Raw genomic sequence first — 22,711 nt, 5'->3', positions numbered from 1 at the left:
TATTTCATAAAACGATTTTACACACAATTGCTATAATAAATTATGTTGTGCAGCAAAGGCATAAGGAAAATAATTTGAACTGAATCAAGGAAATCAAATGGGAGTTAGAAGTCAAGTTAATTGTACAAATGAAGAAATGGCTTTGAGAGAGATTCTGGACGAAAGGACAGGATTTATCAGCCACCAATATGGCAAGTTGGAAAATAATGATGGGGAAGGCAATGGTGTCCAACTAGCTGAATAGTCTATTTTGCTTCTTTAAAGGATCTGGAATGAGGTGGTGCCTTGGAGCTAACCACTGATCATCATCTGATCCCTTGCTGAGGAGCCGCTGGCCCCATCTGAGCAGATGTAGGAAAGGCAGGTATGACCATCAAGTCACAACATTGAATGTTTTCAGTCAACATACCAGAAGTTTTAGATTCTAACGAGAATTACCCTTTAAGTGCTCTTCTTACGAAGCTCTGCCTTCATTTCCCTGATTTCTGTTGCTCAAAATAATTTGGAATACCTCACAAATTCGTATATATGTGTGGAGTATCTTTTGTTGTATAACAGGTGTATTTTTAGGTGAACATTTAAGCCAGTTTCATAACTTTGTATGGATATCTATTATTCATTATTCTCTGGACATGATTTGTAATTTCATACATCTTTGGTTTGAAAAAATGGCAGTGACAGTGATCACATTTTGCAAATCAGAACTTCTCTGCAAACTGCTGGCCTCCCTCCAGCACACATACTAGACGGCAAACCCCATGAGGCTAAGTGTCATGAGAGTTTTGACCCAAAGTTTTGACCACACCCCACCATACTCTTAAAACACACCAAAATCTCACCTTTTATATTTAATGGGTTTTTTCACAATTTTCATATATATAAGTATTTCTGTTCAGAAAACCTTAAAAATTATCTAGTACTACAATCAAACAATTAGCAGTGAGCAATAAGGTCTTGTGACTACCTTCTGACGTTGTTCCTCCTTCATCTTTTGCAATTTCTTATTTTCTTCTTCCTTTAGAGAATCCTTGTAAGCCCAGCTTCTGGCCTGTGAATGTACAGAAAAAAAAAATCATAGGAAAAACATCGCCACCACAATTTACTAGTCTCCCTACCATGGGACTGGTTCTAATAACTCAACCTCTGTACTAAGCATACACTAAGCTCTCCATACACACTTGCTTACTGAGTGATTTATGCATATCGTCTGAAGATGTCCCTGGGGATATATAAAAAGAAGGCTAGTATAAGCATAATCATCCAGCACATTTTAAAGGATGATCTAAATGTTTGTTTAATTAAGCCTAAAAAAAATGTCCCCTCAGAGATAATCAACATGGTTTATTCTTCTAGTGATAAGGATTGAAACAGAGGAAAGTTAAATATGTTTTTCAAGGATATTCCAACTAACTGGCAACAATTCTAACTAGACTCTGGTAAGGAGAGAGCACAGAGATCCAACTGGACTCAGAATAAGCTAACCAAGGAAGAGGAGACTTTACATCACTTACGGCAGTGTCAATGCATTAAACTGCCAGGCATTTTATTTCTATTATTTTATTTAACCTTTAAATTCTATGAAGTAGATATTATCCTCATGTTGTGAATAAGGAAATGGACTTGGATACGTGAAACAACTTGACAAGATCATGAGGCGAAGATGGATCTAAAACTCCTGTTTACCTGACGCTGAAGCCCCAAATCCACTGTTCTCATCCTTGCCTGGAATGTCCTTCCTTCAGCCCTTCGTACTGCTTTGCTGCTCAGCTAAAATGCTGCTGCATCCAACATATAGAGAACTCAAACAATGCCTCACACATGTAGATTCTGGAAGGTGGGCCTTGCCCAGCAAAGCTATATTCTTCTGTATGTGTGTGTGTGTGTGTATGTGTGTGTGTGTGTGTGTGTGTGTGTGTATAATATATATATATAATATATATATAATATATATATAATATATATATTATATATATATATATTCCAAGTAGCTGATAATTTAATATCAGAGAAAAGCAATAGAGACAGTGACTTTAGAAGCACTGACATGCCTACTGCTCATTAATGGTACCCTATTAAATAGCTTGTCAACTGGTGACTGATACCATAGAATTCCAGAGATGCATTTCTTTCCAAGTCTGTGCCTCCCTAAGCAGTACCTGAAGCTTATTTTTATTTCTGAGAAGAAAAACAAAGGCTGTTCAGGAACACAGGAGTCATTACTTCTGGCTGAATTAGAGTCTCAAGGGGCGGCCTTAGGAGGACCAACACATGCAGTAAGGTGTCCTTCAGCCCCACTGACCCACCATGGCGCGGTTTCACACACTGGCAAAGTGACCATGCATTCTGGAATTTATGAGATTCCAAGTAGTTTGTCTGTTCATTTGTCATATGCTTTCTCTGCTCACAGTGATTTGCAGCCCACCCTCTGCGGGCAGCCTGATAAGCTAATACGTAGGAAATTCCACTGTTGTCATAAAACTACCAGCAGGCATCATGGCAGCAGACGACATATTTCAGGCCTAGTTCTTCACACTAATAATCCATAAAGCTTATGAAGGCTGGTTCCCGCCTTTTTCCTTACTATAATTTTTCTCAAGCACTTCTTAATTCATTCCCCCATTTATGTCACTGTAAAAACCCATATTATATTCCATCAAATAATAGGCACTTGCCAGAAAGAGGGGAGGCTTTCGGAATGGGATCATCTACAGCACTACCAACTGGAATGTTGGAACTCCAGCTGTGTTCAGCAAGTCCTCACACATTCAAACCCTGCTTCATGGGACAGACAAACATATCCTCGGATTTTCTCCTATCTAAGTCCTAAACACAGGAAGACTGTGATAAGACACTCAAAGTGGAGAGTGGTTCTCCAGTGATCTCTTCGCTTTACACTAGAGAAAGCTAGTCTTTGCCACAAATACTCCACATACGACCTCAAAGAGGAAAATGGACCAGGGGACACAACTTCTGCTCAAGAGATTAAAAGCAGTAGTAAAATACTCGGTGAAAGCAGATGTGATGGCTTAAGTGAGAACCTAAATTCTATTTGCATACCTTCCTTTTAAAGTTCACCACTTAGGGACCCCTGAGTGGCTCAGTCAGTTGAGCATCTGATTTCTGCTCAGATCATGATCTTACAGTTCGCGGGTTCGAGCCCTGTGTCAGGCTCTGTGCTGACAGCTCGGAGCCTGGAGCCTGCTTCGGATTCTGTCTCCCTCTTTCTCTGACCCTCCCCTGCTCGCACTCTGTCTCTCAAAAATGAATAAACGAAATGAATGAAAAAATTCAAAACAAAAAATTTAACCACTTAATTGGTCTTTTATCAGAATATGGGTGCTAGTTTTTGACTCAGGAGAAAAAAAGGAGGGATTAGACACAAAATGTCATTTAAAAGGGCAGTCACATGGCACATCAACTATGAAGAGTTCAAAGTTACTTGCTTTCTTAAGGCTTACTGAGGTAGGATTCCCAGGCAGGACAGGAAGTTTCTGTTCAAACATAACAGGGGGGAAAAAAACCTTTGATCACTATTTTTCTCAGTTCTAAATCCCAGAAATTTCTGTCATTGTGATCACGTACACGAAGTATTACTGTATTGAAAACATTGTATTCACTATCACTAAGTATTAGTATAATACTAATACTAAATTTTTGTTATTCAATTAAAATACACGTTTTTACTTGCTTTACCCCAAAAGCTATGCTTATAATACGTCCAGTCAACAAGTAACATTTAAGCCTCTATGTGCAGGCACTGTCATAAGACATGATCTCTCAGACAGCAAGTCACTAATAGCCTAGTGTGGAAGGCTGATGCGAGGACTGAGGATTGAGAAGCTAAAAAGGACATTTAATTAAACTGGATCAAGAACACCTCCTCAAAGTGGGTGACACTGAGTTGTGTTTTAAAGAGTGAATAGGAAACAGACTAAGCAGGGGGAGGGGCAGTGTGTGAACAAAGGAAAAATAGCATTGCAGTAGTTTGTTAAGGGTTGCCGTGAAGTACCACAGTCCAGGAGGCTTAAAAAACAGAAATTTATCGTCTCGCAGTTCTAGAGGCTTGGAGTCCAAAATCAAGGTATCTGTGCTGTTGGTTCCTCCTGAGGGCTGTGAAGAAAGGGTCTAGCCTCTCTCCTTGGCATGTAGATGGCCACCTTCTCCCTGTGTCTTCACATCATCTTCCCTCTATGCGTGTCCATCCCAAATTTCCCCTTTTTATAAAGACATCTTTCCTGTTGGATTACAGCCCCTTCTAATGACCTCATTAGAGGTTGATTACCTCTAATAAAGACCCAATCTCCTAGAAAGGTCACATTCTGAGGTAGTGAGGGTTAGGACTTCGACATATGAATTCTGAGATGGCCTGGGAGATCACAGATCAATCCCTGACAAACATTAAGTCCCCACTTCAAGACGGTGGAGTAAAAATGTTTCTGCACCATCCTTCTCTCAAAAATTATGCTAAATTTAGGGCACCTGGGTGGCTCAGTAGGTTAAGCGTCTGACTTCAGCTCAGGTCATCATGATCTCACAGTTCCTGAGTTCAAGCCCTGTGTCGGGCTCTGTGCTGACAGCTTAGAGCCTGGAACCTACTTCAGATTCTGTTTCTCCCTCTCTCTGCCCCCCTTCTCAAAAATAAACATTAAAAAAATTTTTTTAATTATGCTAAACAGAAGAGAAAATGAAACAAGCTCTACATTCAGAAACCAAGAGACATCTGTATTCTCAGACAAAAATCTATGAAGACAAAGTAGATGAAGAAATGGTAAGTGACTAAGAGGAAAAGAGCAAAACAGAAGGTGTTCTGGTAGGGATGTAGGATACCCACAAGAAGCCAATATTCTCCACAGAACAACATGAGGGCCCAAGACATGCATGGAACAGCTATCAAGGATGACAGATGGATGATAGGAAAGTACCTACGCCAGCTCCCACCCTGAGAATTCAGGCGCTAATTCTCCCAACCCAGACAGTAAATCAGAAGTGTATTCTCTGGATAAACTAAATCGGACACACCTAGCACAGAAGGTCACAGTGGTTACACCCAGGTTGAGAATGAAAGGCCTGTATAAAATGCTGCATATTAAGTGGTGAGCCTCTGGGCCCCCTTCTCTGGAGTCGTCTTCTGCTCCCCGCATGGTTCCTTCCGAAAGCTAGAAGGGGACATTGCATCCATGAAACAAAAACAGGTCGCTATTTTTTACGAAGCAACAGAGAAAAAAGAAGTTCTTGGAAAATAAAAAGATCTTCCCTCCCCTCACAAAAATGTGACCAGTAAAATATTTAGGAGATACTCAAGAAAATGTGTGAGAAAACAGAAAAAAATATACGTGTATGTACACACACACACACACACACACACACACACGTCTCCACCCCAGTTCCTGGAACATAGCTCCTCAAACTTTTGTGATTTCCTAGGCCGTCAGGGCAGTAGGAGCATCTTTTGTTCGAATGAGGCTCACTGGGTGCGCTCCTGAATGGGAACTGGTCACCAGAAAGACTAAGCCACAATTAGAAGCTTGGAATTTCCAGACCCAACCATCCCCTCCAATCCTCCAGAGAGGGGAAAGGGGATGGATATGGAGTTAATAATTGATCTTGCCTGTGTGAAGAAGCCTTCACAAAATCCCAAAAGTACTTGAGGGTGGGGAATTTCCAGGTAAGTGAATACATTCACACTGCGAGGGTCACCATATCCCAACTCACAGGGACAGAAGCACCTGCATTCAGGACACTCCCAGACCTTGCTCTAGGTATCTCTTCATCTTGCTGTTCATTTGTATCCTTTATCATATCCTCTAGTAAACTGGTAAATGTAAAAGTTTCCCCAAGTTCTGTGAGTCACTCTAGCAAATTAATGGAACCCAGGAGGGGGTCATGGGAACCCCCAATTTGTAGCCATATTAGACAGAAGTTGTGGGTAACCTGGGGACCTACTACTTGTAATTTGGCATCTTAAGGGGAGGGCAGGGTTGCGGGTCCCTTTACCTTGGGAACCTCCAGATAGACAGTGTCAGAACTGAATTAAATTGTAGGATCCCCAGCTGGCGTCGCAGAATTACTCAGGGTAAAGCAAGTCCCCCCACATCTGTTGTCAGAAGTGCGCATGTGGTAGTCATGTGAGAGGAAAGGAGACACTCAGTGGGGAAAGGACTGGTTTTTTTTTTTTTTTCTAACCCAATATGCCAAGAAGTAGAAAAAAATGTCAGAGATAAATTAAAAGAGAAAAAAAATTTTTTTTCGCAAAAATGAAGATAAATCCAGGAGGCCTAGGATTTCAGTAAGAATTCCTTAGAGAAAATGAAGAGAAATAAATCAAAGAAATAACACAAGAAAATCACCTAGAACTAGAAATGAGTTTCCAGACTGAAAATGAATATTAATGACCCTCATACTAAGGCATGTCATTATGAAATTACAGAATACCAGAAAAAAGAAGAAGATACTAAAATATTTCCAGGGGAAGCAAGGAAAAGCCCTTATATATAAGGACTGAAATTCAGAGGGCCTTGGATTTCTCAAGAACAAATACGCAAAAGTAGAATAGAAAGGCCTTCAAAATTCTGAAGGAAAATGATTCCCAATTTGGATTACTTACCAGCAAATTACAAGCTAAGTGTGTGGGCTGAATAAAGATACCTTCAGATATGCAATGACCTGACCATACATCTTCTCCTGGGAAGCTACTAAATAATATGCTCCATCAAAACAAGGAAATAAAACAAGAAAATAGAAGACAGGAGGCCTAGAAATCAGGGGACCCAACATAGGAAAGCAGTAAGAACAATTCCCCAGATGACTTTAAAACAATGATTCTCATCCTAGGCTGCACATTAGAATTACCGGGGGAGCTTTAAAAGCCCTGAAGCCCAGGCCACAATACAGCAGGATCTCTGGGGGTACGACCCAGGCACCAGTGAATTTTAAAGTCCCCCAGATGATTCCGATGTGTAGAGGAGGTTGAGAACCATTCTGTGAAAGCAAAGTCCCAGAACAACCGCTGTGTGGGAGGCCAAATGAACCACCAGCCAGGTTAAGGCAGAAGAGGGATGTTTCCAGAAGGGAAAGAAATCCGAAACTGACAAGTTACCTGACAGACACAAGACGGAAAACTGTATGGAAATCTGCATTAGAGACACTTTGTGGAACGGTCACAAAATCTGAAGGAAGCCAGTCAAACGTTCAGAGGAAACCAAGCAAATGTTAAAGCAAAAATTTTAAGAAGTCGTAACAGAAAGAAACGGTGAAGTATACTAACTGGCTTGGCAGTGAGAAAAAAATTCATGTAGTCATGACAGTAAGAGAAAGCCTGAAATACTGAATAATTAGGGGAATGGAGGGGAAGGCATACATTAACAAGATCTGAACTTGGTTAGCCAAGCAACAGCAATACATACATTGAAAGGCACGTGGATCCACATAACAAAGAAACCGCTTAGGCGAGTGTGGTGGGAGGAATAATGGCCCCCCCAAAGATGCCCACTTCCCAATCCCTGGAAGCTGGGAACGTCACCTTATCTAGCAAAGGTGACTTTGCAGAAATTGAGGATTCTGAGATGGAAAAGGACCCCGGATGATCCGGGTGGAATCACAAGGGTCCTTGTAAGAGGAAGGCAAGAAAGCCAAAGAGCAGGAAGAAGGCGGCACGAGGAGGAGGGCAGAGGTTGGACGCAGCCACATGCCAGGGGGCGAGAGTGCCCGCAGCCAAGGAGAGCTAGGAGAGGCAAGGGACAGGTTCCTCTCTAGAGTCTCCAGAAGCAGCCAGCCTTGCTGACACCTTGATTTTACCCCCTTCATACTCATTCCAGACTTCTGACCTCCAGATCTATAAGACAATACCTCTGTGCTGTGTTGAGCCACTAAGTCCTTAGCAATTTGTTACACCAGCGATGGAAAATTGTTTTATTGAGCCATAACTGACATGACATTATATTAGTTTCAGGTGTACAACATAATGATTCAACGTTCGTGTGTGCTGCAAAATGATCACGGCAATAAGTCTAGTTAGTATCCGTCACCACACGTAGTTACAAAAGTGTTTTTCTTGTGACGGACCTTTTAAGATCTCTCTTAGCAACTTCCAAATACGCAGTACGGTATTGTTAACTGTGGCCACAGGCTGTGCATTACATCGCCAGGCCTTATTTTATTTTATTTATTTAAAAAAAAATTTTTTTTTAACATTTATTTATTTTTGAGACAGAGAGAGAGCATGAACAGGGGAGGGTCAGAGAAAGAGGGAGACACAGAATCTGAAACAGGCTCCAGGCTCTGAGCTGTCAGCACAGAGCCCGACGTGGGGCTCGAACCCACGGACCGCGAGATCATGACCTGAACCGAAATCGGACGCTTAACTGACTGAGCCACCCAGGCGCTCCCAGGCCTTATTTTATAAGCAATGGGAAATTAATACACAGAGTTTAAAATACTGGGAGCGGGAGTGAGATTAAAGGAGTGCAAGGGACACAGGCCTTCAAGTGTTGGCTTTTTTTGAAAAAACATGTGGCATGTGGATAAAAATTAAACCATCCGCACGAGGAGTTCCAAGCAGAAGTGAGAGGAAATGGCTGGAAAGGCACAAGCTATAGAGCAGCGCTCCGCAGACATTAATGTGTGCACAAGTCGCCACAGACCGTGTTAAAATTCAGCTTCATACTCAGGACTGGAGTGGCGCCTGAGCTTCATCTACACCCCTCTAGGCTCCCGGGTGAGGCCCACGCTACTGGTCCATGGACCCTACTTAGAGCAGCCAAGACCTAGATTCTACGTACAGAAAGGAGTCGTGAGGGAAGGGAGGAAGGCAGAGGGCAGAAAGGGCTCTGTGCTCAAGCTAAGACATTCTGACTTTATCCTTGAAGATACAGGGAGCCACGGGCAGTGGAACAACCGGATGAGATGTTTTTAAACGACTATTCGCTGTAGAGGAGGCGGCAAGAGGCAACAAAGCAGACTGGAAACCATTTAGTGTACAACCAGAAATATTCAATGATTATGACTGAGGAAGGGGGCATATTTTCTGGCACTTCTCACAGGCACACACACAGTACAGAGAACTGTATCAATCCATGTGTAAGTAAACACTGTAAGTATCTTTGATCTGAAGTTCTCTTCCGTATCGCTTAAAGGAATATTCTTGCCGTCTTTTCCACTGATGTAATTATAGAGTATGTATTAAATTCCCAGCTGCCCATGGAAGATCCACACGTAAATAAATGTAATAAGAACAACTTTCTCTGAAAAGGTACATTATGTGAGAATTAAATTTTTTAAAAAAAAACTTGAAAGCTTGTAGCTTATCACACCCCCATAGAAATGGGGGTCACACAGCGTTGACATTCTATACATTGACCACAGTTAAGGCAAACTACAGGTGTCTTCCTTCCATGTTACAAAAGTGCATTGTAAAGGCGTGTCATTACTAAAGCATTAGAAATGGTTCTGCAAAGCATTCTCAGAGGAATTCTATGCAGATGGATTAGACAGAAGAAGAGTACAATATTGGTAAAAAAAAAAAAAAGTCACTTAAATATATTGAACACCAACAAATTATTAATAGTTTGCTGTCGAAATGGGAGCAGCTATTGAATGCAGTTCATAAAGAATCATCCTGGGTCCAATGCTGTTCCATATTTTCTATTAATAGCTCTGAGGATCTTGTGACTAATGCACTAATCAATCCACAGAAAATGCAGTCCTGGGAGACATTAGTCATGTTATGGACAATATTAAAATTCAGGATGATCTTGTTAAATTGAAGAAACAAACCAAAATCAATAGGCCAGGCACACACGTTCTGCCGGGTGTTTCGTAGGATTCGGGAAGCCTTCAAACAGAGTCAAGACCATCCTGGCAGCCAAGCACCCAGTTGATAAAGTTATCCAATTCCTGTCTTCTCTCCCTCCCTCACGGCCACAGGGTATCTGGACAGATGTCAAGGACTGTCTCTACACAGGATTTAGCTCTCTACCTACAGTTTTCAAGTCTGTCCTTTCATGCCCTGCAGTGAGAGGAGAGAGGACAGATGTGACAGGACCCATGGCAAATCTTAGACTTTGGAGCACCACCTTAGAAGTGGGGGACGAGGGTGGGGGGAGGAACATTTAAACATTTGTAAGTAAGAGTACAATGAACTTATCCCAAGGAGTGTCATAATAGCTTCTTGACATGTTAAATCATGGTCACTAAAGCACACACTTAAAAACTTAAACCCATCCTTTCTTTCAGCTACAACCATTTCCAGAGGCATCCTGAATTATACTTACTTTGTTGTCCCCAGTTAACCAGTCAATAACCAAGGCCCTGCCAACTTCACCTTTTATTTTTTTTAATATAATTTATTGTCAAATTGGTTTCCATACAACACCCGGCGCTCACCCAACAGGTGCCCTCCTCAATGCCCATCACCCACTTTCCCCTCTCCCCCAGCCCCCATCTCCCCTTAGTTGGTTCTCAGTTCTTAAGAGTCTCTTATGGTTTGCCTCCCTCCCTCCAACTTTTTTTTCCCCCTTCCCCTCCCCCATGGTCTTCTGTTAAGTTTCTCAAGATCCACATATGAGTGAAAACATACAGTATCTGCCTTTCCCTGACTGACTTATTTCACTTAGCACAATACCCTCCAGTTCCATCCACGGTGCTGCAAATGGCCAGATTTCATTCCTCCTCGTTGCCAAGCAGTATTCCATTGTATACATAAACCACATCTACTTGATCCATCCGTCAGTTGATGGACATGTAGGCTCTTTCCATTCACCTTTTAAACGGTTCTCTGACCTGTGCTCTCATCTCCATCCTCCCATCCACTGCCCTATTTCATGTCTTTATCATTCCTTACCTGGACTAATGCAGAACCTCTCAGAGGCCTCTCTGCCTCTCCATTCCCTCAGAGCCATCCTTCACATGGTTACCAGTGTGACCCCACTAAAATACAAACCTGACTTTGAACCTTCCCTGTTTGAAAAGTTTTAGTGCCTTCAGCACTCAAAGAATCATGTCCAAGATCTCCAATGGAGCATACAAATTTCTGCAGTGGTATTCTGCTGGCTTCCCATGTGAGGTATTTCTGGATGTCTTGATGTCTGGGGGACACCTCCAGCATGTTGTGCCCACATCCTGCAGTACCCACGGCAGCCCAGACAATGAACTGTCCCACCCAAATTACAGTCCTTCCAGGCAGAAACTGTATGCACTTGGTAGACCTTACGTAACCTTACGTAAACATAAAATTTGGAGGACAGATAAATGGATGGATGACTGGATGAGATCAAAGGCTTTTCAAAGGGTGGTGTTTAGTCCAGGTGCCCGTAATGTAGATAACCAAGTGCAAGCATTGTTTTATAGCTCAAGGAAGCAACAGCTGAAGTTAAGTTTCAGACCAGGTCCATCTGCCTTTAGTTCCAGCCATCTATTATACACAGCTCACTCTGTGCCCTTAGCCTTCATTCACCAAATGCCTCTTTATAAAGTACCAGACAGCAACCCTGCATGGCCTCCCACTTACCCAAGTTGAAGACTGTGGGTCATGAAGAGCCTTTTGACAGGTACTTCTGTCTGGCGACTCTGTGACCAGTCTGCTCAGGAACTCCGCAGTTTTGCTAGCAGGGACACAAACAGGTGTTAGGGCCTTCATAAAAACAGAAATATCATCACTTATCGTGCCTCTGGATACTAGCCAAGACATTCACTGGGTGACGACTTAAAGTGTCCTGGGTAGAACAAAAGGTTAGTGTGAGAACAAGGTCGCGTAGAAAACCAAAATAAAATGCTACCATAAGACCGCCTTGTTGAAGAACATTCATCTGAAAAGTATAAAATTAGGTTTGTGGCATGTGAAACTGGGATTTCATTTCTATCTCCTTGACATGGAGATAAATGCTCCCTCAGATTCTACAGTGTGGGGTCCTAACTTCCCGTCTCAGTATTTAAAGCCTGACATTCAGACCGCATGATAGAGCCGTGGCACGTTGGGTCCCCTGTGAGACCGCATTCCACGCTGGTTTCCTGTGGCCCTTCGCCCGCTTTCTCCTCTCGCTGCCCTCATGGCTTTGGCTGCTCTCGGGATACAGGCCCTCCAATCCTGTAACTCTTAACCACATATGGATCGTGGAGCCCCTATGGGATTCTGAAAGCAGTTATGGCCCCTTACACAGACACATGCCCACATACACACCTTCGCATTTGATTTGTACCTTCCATGGAAGGTAAGAAATGCTGCTGGTTCTGGCCTGCATTTCCGACATCTCTTGTCAGCTCAGAAAGATTGGCCGAGAAATAGCCTCAGTTTTAAGAAGGTCTTTGTTTTTCCCTTAAAAACCCCAAACCATCACCCCAATTTCTCCTCTCACCTATGTCAAGCAGAGAACACTAGAATTGTTCCCTAGACCTCATTTCAGTGACTTCCCCATTTGGCCTACCACTGATCTCCGTTTCTTTGTCCTTTCCCCATGTAATTTGTGGGATTTTTCCCCCCTTATTTCCGATGCACAACCAAATACTTCATTCATGGAGGCCTAATGCATATTGCACCAGCCTCTTACAGCCCTCTCACTGCCTGCCTCCTTCCCTCAGTTACCCCCCTTCTTCCCCCCTGATATTTTAGTCCTCAACTTGTCAAGCACTTAAGATACGGACACCCAAAAACGCATCAATGGTCTGGTAAAAATAAATGGTATCCAGTGGAGGAAAACCAAAACAAGGAATTCAAAACTAAACAGGGATGCCAACATCACTTCAAATAATTACTTAGATAGAACATGGCATTTGAACAAGGTCAGAAGCTTGAGCTGGGAAAGGAAGAGCAAAAAGGTAAGCGACGTACATCACCCTGAGAAACATAAGGCTTCGGCACTGGAAACAAATAGCCTCTCCATTTGTCTAGGATTGCTTATCTTGCCCAGAATAGACAAGGAGACTAATGAAGTCTCAGAGCCTGGAAGCTGCCCCACTGTCTGGGGCTTTATGAAGTCATCAGTCAAAAGTGTTAAAAGAAGAGAGTTGCCAGAAGTTTGGATGAGATTTCTGAATATCCTGAGTTCAGACCTAGGAAAAGCGGTGAAAAAGAAACACTGCGATAAACAAGGAAAGAACCTCAGACCAAGTTGACGGGCAGCCCCACGTTGTGTTCTGACAGTGGCTTCTTACCCGCTGGTGCCTAGGACAAAACTGCCTGCATAGCCAACCACTTGCCATGGCCCTTCTACCAATTATCACTGCCCCACTTACGCCACAGGATTAAATCATAATGACAGGGCCACAGGACTGCCACAGGAATTCAAGTACGGGTCTGTGGAGAATGTGGATTATTCCCAAAGATGAACCATATTGACAAGCCACGTTCCAAGTTACTAAACTAACTGACTGGTATTTCTCAACTGTTAGTATAGGCCTAGGTATAGAATGTAATTTCCATATATTGACTAAACTGACCTGGGATACTTGTAGGCAATTATGGTTACATTTAATAAAAATAAAATACAGAAGAACCTTCTTGAGGGCAAAAGTGGGAGAATCTCAGAGTGCCTGGGTGGCTCAGTCAGTGAAGCATCCTACTGCAGCTCAGGTCATGATCTCATGGTCGGTGAGTTCGAGCCCCGCGTCGGGCTCTGTGCTGACAGCTCAGGGCCTAGAGCTTGCTTCAGATTCTGTGTCTCCCTCTCTCTCTCTGCCCCTCCCCCCAGGAGAATCTCCTGGTGGGAAGTCCAACAAGACTGAGAACCCTGACTGCAGCACTAGGTCACCTTTCCCTTGGGAGTTTCTTGCTCTTTGTCATCCCTGTGACTCTGCCACCTGTAGAAGGGATGACCCTCTTTTGTTCATCATTCTGACATAAGCATAAATACAGGACTCCTTCCTTTACTCTCCACAGAGTGGATGAACCAATTAAGTCAGACTTGGTTTAGAAGATTTAGTTCACTCACATCCAACTTAAGATCTTCAAGGGTACTTTGTGTTTGTTGTTAAGGTGATTCCCATAGTTTATCCTAACCTCACTTCCATGCAATTCAGATGCAGCAGAGACTGCTAAATGTCCATCAAATTCATGTTCTCTTATTCTAGTGACACAACTTGACTACATACCCTGGCCTCCCTTTCAGTTAAGGTTGGCCACGGGGTTGAGTCTTGACCAATAGACTGTGAAAGGAAGTGATGCACACCCCTTCCAGGACTAATTACAAACTTCTTACACATGCACCTCCATATGTTTTTCTCTTTCTGGCTGGCTGGAGTAAAGACAACCCCCAGCACAAACCCAGAAGTTGTATATTGAAGGTAGGAGAGCCCATATGGCTTGGTGCCTGAATATCTGAGTGGAGAGGGCCTCCACCCAAACTTGTTCACCCATTCCTTAAATGAGCAAGAAAAAACAACATAGTATTCAAACTATTCTATACTTTAAAGTCTGTCACAACCCCTAGACTACCCTAATAACATAAGAAATATGTACAACACAGCTAAGGAAACAATCAGCAAAACTAAAAGGCAACCGACAGAATGGGAGAAGATATTTGCAAAGGACATATCAGATAAAGGGTTAGTATCCAAAATCTATAAATAAATTATCACCTCAACACCCAAAAGACAAATAATCCAGTGAAGAAATGGGCAAAAGACATGAATAGACACTTCTCCAAAGAAGACATCCAGATGGCCAACTGACACATGAAAAAAATGCTCCACATCACTCATCATCGGGGAAATACAAGTCAAAACCACAATGAGATACCACCTCACTCCTGTCAGAATGGCTAACATTAACAAGTCAGGCAACAACAGATGTTGGCGAGGATGCAGAGGAAAAGGATCTCTTTTGCATTGTTGGTGGGAATGCAAGCTGGTGCAGCCACTCTGGAAAACAGTATGAAGGTTCCTTAAAAAACTAAAATAGAACTACCCTATGACCCAGCAATTGCACTACTAGGTATTTATCCAAGGGATACAAGTGTGTTGTTTTGAAGGACACATGCACCCCAATGTTTATAGCAGCACTATCAACAATGGTCAAAGTATGGAAAGAGCCCAAATGTCCATTGATGGATGAACGGATAAGGAAGATGTGGTGTGTGTATATATATATATATATATATACACACACATACACACACATATATGTATATATGTATATATGTATACATATATATGTATATATATAGTAATACTCCATTGTGTATATGTGTGTATATGTGTGTGTGTGTGTATATATATGTGTGTGTGTGTGTGTGTGTATATATATGTATATGTATATATATATTGTAATACTCCACTGTGTATATGTGTGTATATGTGTGTGTGTGTATATATATATATGTATATATATAGTGTAATACTCCATTGTGTATATGTGGGTATATATGTGTGTGTATATGTGTGTGTATATGTGTGTGTGTGTACACATATATACACACATATACACAATGGAGTATTACCCGGCAATCAAAAAGAATGAAATCTTGACATTTGCAACTATGTGGATGGGACTGGAGGGTATTTTGCTAAGTGAAATTAGTCAGAGAAAGACAAATATCATATGATTTCACTCATATGAGGACTTTAAGAGACAAAACAGATGAACATAAGGGAAGGGAAACAAAAATAATATAAAAACAGGGAGGGGGACAAAACAGAAGAGACTCATAAATATGGAGAACACACTGAGGGTTTTGGAGGGGTTGTGGGAGGGGGGCTGGGCTAAATGGGTAAGGGGCACTAAGGAATCTACTCCTGAAATCATTGTTGCACTATATGCTAATTTGGATGTAAATTAAAAACAAAAAGAAAGAAAAGAAATATGTACAAGAGAATCATTTCTCAATTAAGTGATCAATTCCAAAAGTGTAAGAGGCAGCCAAGAAGAGTTGAGGAAGATGAGAAACAAGGATTCTCAAGGATTCCGCTAAACAGCTATTTCAGAACTTTAGTCAGGGGAGGGGAAGGTGGGAAAGGGGCTTCCTTCTGGAGCTGTCTTCCTGTTAGGCCTAGGAGCTACCTAGGCTCAGAGCATAAAAAAGCATGAACCTTCCAAATACTGGGGAGGGTGTCTTACAAAACTGGTCCTCTTATAAATTGCTAATGGAAGGGAAAATTGGTGTTACCACTTTAGGGAGTAATTTGACAGTGCTTAGTAGAGATGAATATGTGCATAATGCCTAGGTACCAACTCTCGAGAAACTCTTGCATAGGTATTTAAAGACACCTGAACAAGGTCATTTAATCCAGCACTGCTGTAAGAGTCCCAGATATAGAATTTAAAAAAAAGGGGGGCGGGCAGCACCTGGGTGGTTCAGTCAGTTAAGCGTCTGACTTGGGCTCAGGTCCTGATCTCACAGCTCGGTATCAGGCTCTGTGCTGACAACTCAGAGCCTGGAGTCTGCTTAGGATTCTGTGTCTCCCTCCCTTTCTGCTCCCTTCCCTGCTAGTGCTCTGTCTCTCACTCTCAAAGATAAATAAAACATTAAAAAAAGAGAGAGAGAGAGAGAGAGAGAGACCCAGAGATAGAAAGAAGATGTGGAGTGGGGGCGAGGGGAAGATGAGAATGGAAAGGAAGAAGAGAATGAACTAGATCTACATCAAGAATCGATACGGTGAAATCTCAAAAAACAGTATCCAGTTGGGGTGCGGGGCGGGGTGGGGGGAGGAGTTGTAAAGGTATGAGACAGTGATCAAAGTATCTGAAGGACATAAAACAACAGTCTGTACCTTGTGTGGATTCACATATATGTAATAAAATTGGAACAATGTACATGATGAGAAAAAGAAAAGCAGCCCAAGATATTTAGGAACTGTTCTGACACATCTTAATCTCAATGTTATTACAAACTAATCCGATGTTTACAGCTAAGCCATGTTGTTCTACTGATGGACATAAATGGTCCCACAGAATATCCACTTTACCCAAGTAGACCTCACAAATTACCAAATATCCCCCATCTTGCTAAATGAATGCAGACTTCCTTACCAATTACAGTGTCATAGTCATCTAGGCTGTCCTCCCTATAGGTAACATTTAGTGAGACATCCAATCACAGAATTGTCCCCACATGCCGACAACACACAATCTAGAGCAATCTCCTGCTTCTTTAGACCCTTCCCCAAATTACCTAACTGAAACCTAAATCCTCATCAGTTATTTCTAACACTCTTACTGAGATATCCCTCCATTTCTTATAGTGTGTGTTTTCCCTATTTCTTTTTTAGTTGTTTGTTTTTGAGAGAGAGAGAACACAGGTAGAAGAGGGGCAGAGAGAGAGAGAGAGAGGAACACACAGAATCCGAAGCAGGCTCCAGGCTCTGAGCTGTCAGCACAGAGCCAGACGTGGGGTTTGAACCTATGAGACATGAGATCATGACCTGAGCCGAAGTCTGACACTTAACCGACTGAGCCACCCAGGTGTCCCATGTTTTCCTTGTTTGTAATAAACCCATAATGTTCAACTACAGGTATGTCCCTGGTGGTCTTCTGCTGAAGGGCACTGACAAATGTTACACACCAGAACACTGTTGCTGTTAGAGAAAAAATAGAGGGAAGGGATGAGAGTGAAAGGGTAACTAACACTTTAGCCATCACTATACCATTTAATTTCTTTTTTAAAAATGAAACAAATGTAGGCAAAATCGTAAGTGTGACCTTCGTGATTGATACATATTTTCTGTGATTTTGCAATGCTTCTCAAAGAGAGAAAAAGCATACACACTATTGTGGTGCTTATGGGGAAAAGTTTTGCAGATACCATTCTGGATTCCTTAGAGCAATAATTTCCAAAATGCCAACAGGAAGACCCACGTGCGGCTGACACCATAAGAACCATCTACGCTGCTTCTTGTTAAGCCCTGGACTCAAGACTTAAACTTTCCAATTCAGCATGTCTGGTATCGGATCCGGGAACCCGTGTTTCTCAAAAGCACCCCTGGTGATCTTGGGATCTACTATAGAGGTACCGATGGATATTTAATATGCGTAATTCTCTGAGGTCCACATGATTCTGACTTAATGATTAAATCATGCTATCACACACATTTGGAAACACAATCTTAGCGTGTCTTAGGAATCCTTCTCTAGGAGGACTAACAATACATTCTTCCTGTCTTTCACAATAGCTTCACAAACCTGAACTTGGCCACTGTGAGGTTTAGGTGAGCAAGTAATCATTCTTACATTCACATACGCATTTGCGCCAGCAACAAATTCTTCCTCAGTCTCTGCTTTGTGCTTAGTAATATGGGTTATCGAATAAACTAAACTGAGATGGTTTTGACTGAGTCAGTTTCATATAAGTGGGTGTGAACAAAAAACATTCATATACTTATAAGCACTCAAAGCTAAAATCAGTGGGGAAAAGTTTGAGGATAACAGGATATTAGAATAGTCTTAAAGTATTTCCACCAACTACAAAATATCAATTACAAAGGGAAAAAAACAATTAACTTTACAGTGGAGACCACCCTGACCAAATAATGAAAGTTAGTATCACCAGTAATGAGGACATCAACATCATATACCCTCTTGATAGGATGCTCCAAGGACACAGGATCACCTCTTAGTATGCTGAAAATTAAAACCTCAATCTTATCATAAGAAAATATCAGATAAACCCAAATTAGAGGTACATTCTACAAAGTAACTAACCAGTACTGACTGAAAGTGTCAAGGTCATGAAACATAAGGCAAAAATGAGGCACTGTCACAGACTAGAGGAAACTAAATAGTCATGACCATTAATTATATTATGTGATCCTGAATCAGATCCTAAAATAGAAAAAAGAACATTGAGGAGAAATTGGTGAAATTCTAATAAAGCCTGTAGTTTATTGTGTCAATCTTAATTGCCTAGTTTGATAAATGTACTATGGTTTATACAAGATATTAACATTAGGGGAAGCTAGAAAGTCTCAGTGCAAAACTCTGTACTATTTTTGTAACCTTTCTCTAAGCTGAAAATTATTTCAGAAGAAAAAAAAAAAAAAAGGAATCTCCCTCAGCTCTCTTCCTTACCTGAAACCAAGAGAAGACAAAACCTAAAGACAGCATTTGCCTCCTAGTTCCCTAAATGGAGGCATCTTATTTCTCATACATTTTCCTCAGTGCCTGGAGGGGGGGTGGGAACACAGGCCTCTTCTTTGCTCCTCATGTTACTTCAGACAATTACTTCTCCCTCCATCACTTGCAAAAAAAAAAAAAAGTCTGTTCCGGTTAGTGCCCTTGACATCAGTATACCCTACATTCTTCTCCCCTCTTTGCTATTACACACTCCAAACCTTCTGGTCCGAAGCATCTCTCATTCATCACGACCAGGCTTCCTCCCCATCTCAACTACTGTTGGAGACATGGATGTCCCGGATCTCCTCCTTGCCTTCCAGCTCCCCGGCTCCACTTTTTATTTTCTCATCTCCAACACCTCTTCAGTCTGCCTCAGCCACACTCCTAGAGTCCTACCCTAAACTCTACCGTCATGAACAAGTATCCTCCCTCCAACAGAAGAACTGACAAACACCACTCTTGGACAGAACTTTCTATCATTCCGTGTTCTTGGCACAAACATCGTCACTCCAACCATTTTCTGCCCGGTTTGGGATTTCCAAGCCATCATTCCTCCCTTTTTCTCACCATCAGTTCCTACCCATCTCTATTTATTGTGCAGCTTAGAGCCCACAGTGCATTTTTACAATCTTTCCTTTACAAATGTCTTTGACTCTCTAAGATAAAGTCGACCATCTGCTTTCTCTGCATGGGCACCAGAGCAAGTGAATCAAACTTGGGGAAAAATAACCTATCAGGTGTTTGGGGATGGTAGACATGGAGGAGGATGGGGGCAGGGGTGTAGACAGGCTTCACATGAAATTCATGAACACGGACATCACTCTGACCAGAGCCAACACCAACTCCTGCCTGGACTACCGCCATAATGTTGTCTCTAGCTTCTCCATTTCCATTCTTGCCTCCTCAAATCTATTCTTGACACAGCAAACAGTAATCACTTCTTTAAAAACAATAAAACAGCTTCTGGAGGTTTGCTCCTGTAGCTTAAATAAAACCCAAACTATATGCCATGGCCTGCATGATTTCTCTGGCTCCTATCAATCTTGTCAACTTCATGATCTCTCTTCCCCCACTTCAACCCAAATATATCAGCTTCCTTTCCGAATATACTGGGTGCTGCTCCCGCAGCCTAGGACCCACTTCCCTGGTTCTCAGCAGGACTCGTTCCTTTCTCATCCCTCCACTCAACTGTCATTTTCTCAGAGATGCAGGTCTCCCCTACATTCTCCCCTCCCAGTTTCAGTATTCTTGATCACTGGTAGAGATCATTATCTTCCCCTATGTTCTCTCATAGGAATTATAGTCTGTTATCCTATATATTCCTTGGTCATCTGGTTTATTATCTGAATTTCCACACTTGGTCGTGGGGCTAGATTTGCTTTATTCATCATACATGCCTAGAACCTAGTAACCTAGTATAGTGCTTGATCTATACCAGGTGCTCACAGTTGAATACATGAAAGCCCGTTGCCTAATGCTAGATACTATCAATACATTTACATTTTGGCCAGTGTCAAAATAAAATTTTTTATGTTTCTCTGATCATCAGTGAGGCTAAATATTTTTATTGATGTTATATCTCTTGTCTTTGAACTGCTAGTTCAAGCCATTTGTCAATTTTTCTAGAGTTGTCTTTTTCTTACTAATTTATAAGAGTTCTTTGTGAAATTAAGCCTTTGTCCATTACTCTTGAGGCAAATATTTTCTCCTAGACTCACTTGTAATACTGTTCACTGTTGTCACCTACCACAATTTTTTCCTGCAGTCAAATCTGTATTTTTCCTTATGGCTTCTGAGTTATGTGTGTGACTTATGATTTTGGGGGTAGAATCTCCTTTCCAAAAACATTCTTCATCATATTCTAATTGTGTTGGCTCAATACAATTTGTCAAATTGTCTTTTTGACACTGATTTGAAAGGATACTTTTATCAATAGCTGAAGTCCTAAATACTAAATGCCCTTATATTCATGGGCCTGCTTCTAGATTCTTTACTGAATAGATTTATTATAATGCTGATAACACTTTATTACTACCATACTTTTATATTAATACACATGATACCTGGTACAACAAGCCTCTCCCAACCCCATTCAATTTCTCTCTTTCAAGTGTATCGTTTTTTTTAGTATTTTCTCTTTAAACTTGATTTATCAAATTCCACAAAAGGTCCTGTTCAGGAGAACTATCTTTATAATACTGACTTTTTTTTCCTTCTAGAGTTAATGGTCTACATTTATTTTCATCTTCTTTTAGGTATCTTATGTAGGATCTATCTATTCGACTCACCTGTTTTACAGTGGATGATAATTTTAAATGGGCTTTTTCTTTAATTATATTTTTTAATGAGTTTTTGATGGTATAGAAGATAGACAAATATTTGCATATTGGCTTTAGATTCATTCATGTTAGTTGAACTGTTAGTATTAGGTCCAGTAACTTTTTAGTTGATCCCTTCGGGATGGTTTAGACGGATAATCAGAGACACCGATCTCTTTCTTTGCAATATTTAGATTATTTCTTTGTTAAAAATAGAAACAGTCTCTAGTTACAGGGCAGTAATAACAAGCATTCTCATCACCCTGTTCCAGACTTCACTGGAAAAGCTGGCTTCTTTCTTAGGATTTCAAATGAAATCTAACACCTTCCTTGAAGGTTTAGTAGAACTCACTGAAAAAACAAAAACAGAACAAAACAAAAACCCAATTGGGCTTTTTTTTTTAGGTAAAAGCCAAACTGTATTTTCTCTTCCACTTCTAGTTATTACTCTATTCAGGCTTCAAGTCTAGTCATGTATATTTTCCCCAGGAAATAAATGAGGAAATCTGGGTGACAAAAAATTAACAATTAGAAGTAGGATAATTAGGAGTATTTTGCTCTTCCAGAATTCTGGTTGTACTTCCTTTCTTATCCTTGGGGCTCTTCTTTTTTTATTTTTAAATCAGACAAGTTCAAAATCGGCCTGAAATTTTATAAGAATTTTTTTAAAAAAGCAAAAAACTAGTTTTGGGGTTAATTTACAGATGATAAATTCGTTTTCTACATCATTAAAACAAATTTGGGGGGTGGGGGTGCCTCGGTGGCTCAGTCAGTTAAGCATCTGACTCTTGATTTCAGCTCGGGTCATGATCTCATGGTTCCTGAGACTGAGCCCCGTGTGGGGTTCTGTGCTGACAGCACGGAACCTGCTTGGGATTCCCTTTCCCTCTCTTTCTGCCCCTTCCCTACTTGCACATGTGCTCTCTCTCAAAATAAATAAACATTTTAAAACTTTTTTTCCTGCATTATCCTTCCTTCTACCTATTTGTACTTATTTTATTGTTCTATTACTATCTTAATACGATGTTTAGTTTGTTTCTATTTTTACTAAATGCTTTTAAAACTATTTTCTAAATAATTTTATAGCCACATTCTATAGATTTATATAATATGGGATACTTTCAAACTTGTATTCTTTTATCCCCAAGTAATTTGTAATTTCAGCTTTGGTTTCAATTTGTACCCTAACAGTCATTCAGAAAAGTGATTAGAAAAAAATTATGTGAATAGACATTAAATTTCTTTTTTTTTTTTTTTTTTTTTTTTTTTGCTTATTTGAGTAATCTCTACACCCAATATGGGTCTCAAACTCCTGACCCCGAGATCAAGAGTCACATGTTCCTCCAGCTGAGCCAGCCAT

At 41.2% G+C, this 22,711-nt stretch overlaps 1 protein-coding gene across 3 annotated transcripts in view; it reads right to left on the bottom strand.

The window, feature by feature from the left end:
- Positions 1-22,711, bottom strand: part of EPSTI1 (epithelial stromal interaction 1) — a 97,679-nt gene that overhangs the window by 33,914 nt on the left and 41,054 nt on the right. Inside the window, exons 7-9 of one of the 3 annotated variants that reach the window (XM_042977205.1) lie at positions 11,504-11,597; positions 3,459-3,491; positions 965-1,048 (exon numbers count right to left, since the gene is read on the bottom strand). In XM_042977205.1, coding sequence (XP_042833139.1) covers positions 965-1,048; positions 3,459-3,491; positions 11,504-11,597 — 211 coding nt within the window. Of the gene's footprint in view, positions 1-964; positions 1,049-3,443; positions 3,492-11,503; positions 11,598-22,711 lie in introns of all 3 variants that reach the window. The other 2 variants (XM_042977201.1, XM_042977207.1) reach the window with 2 other exon arrangements.

This window comes from Panthera tigris, chromosome A1 (assembly GCF_018350195.1).
Source record: "Panthera tigris isolate Pti1 chromosome A1, P.tigris_Pti1_mat1.1, whole genome shotgun sequence".
NCBI lineage: Eukaryota > Metazoa > Chordata > Mammalia > Carnivora > Felidae > Panthera > Panthera tigris.
The sequence above is the reverse complement of the archived record's forward strand: the minus strand, read 5'-3'. Positions and strand labels throughout refer to the sequence as shown.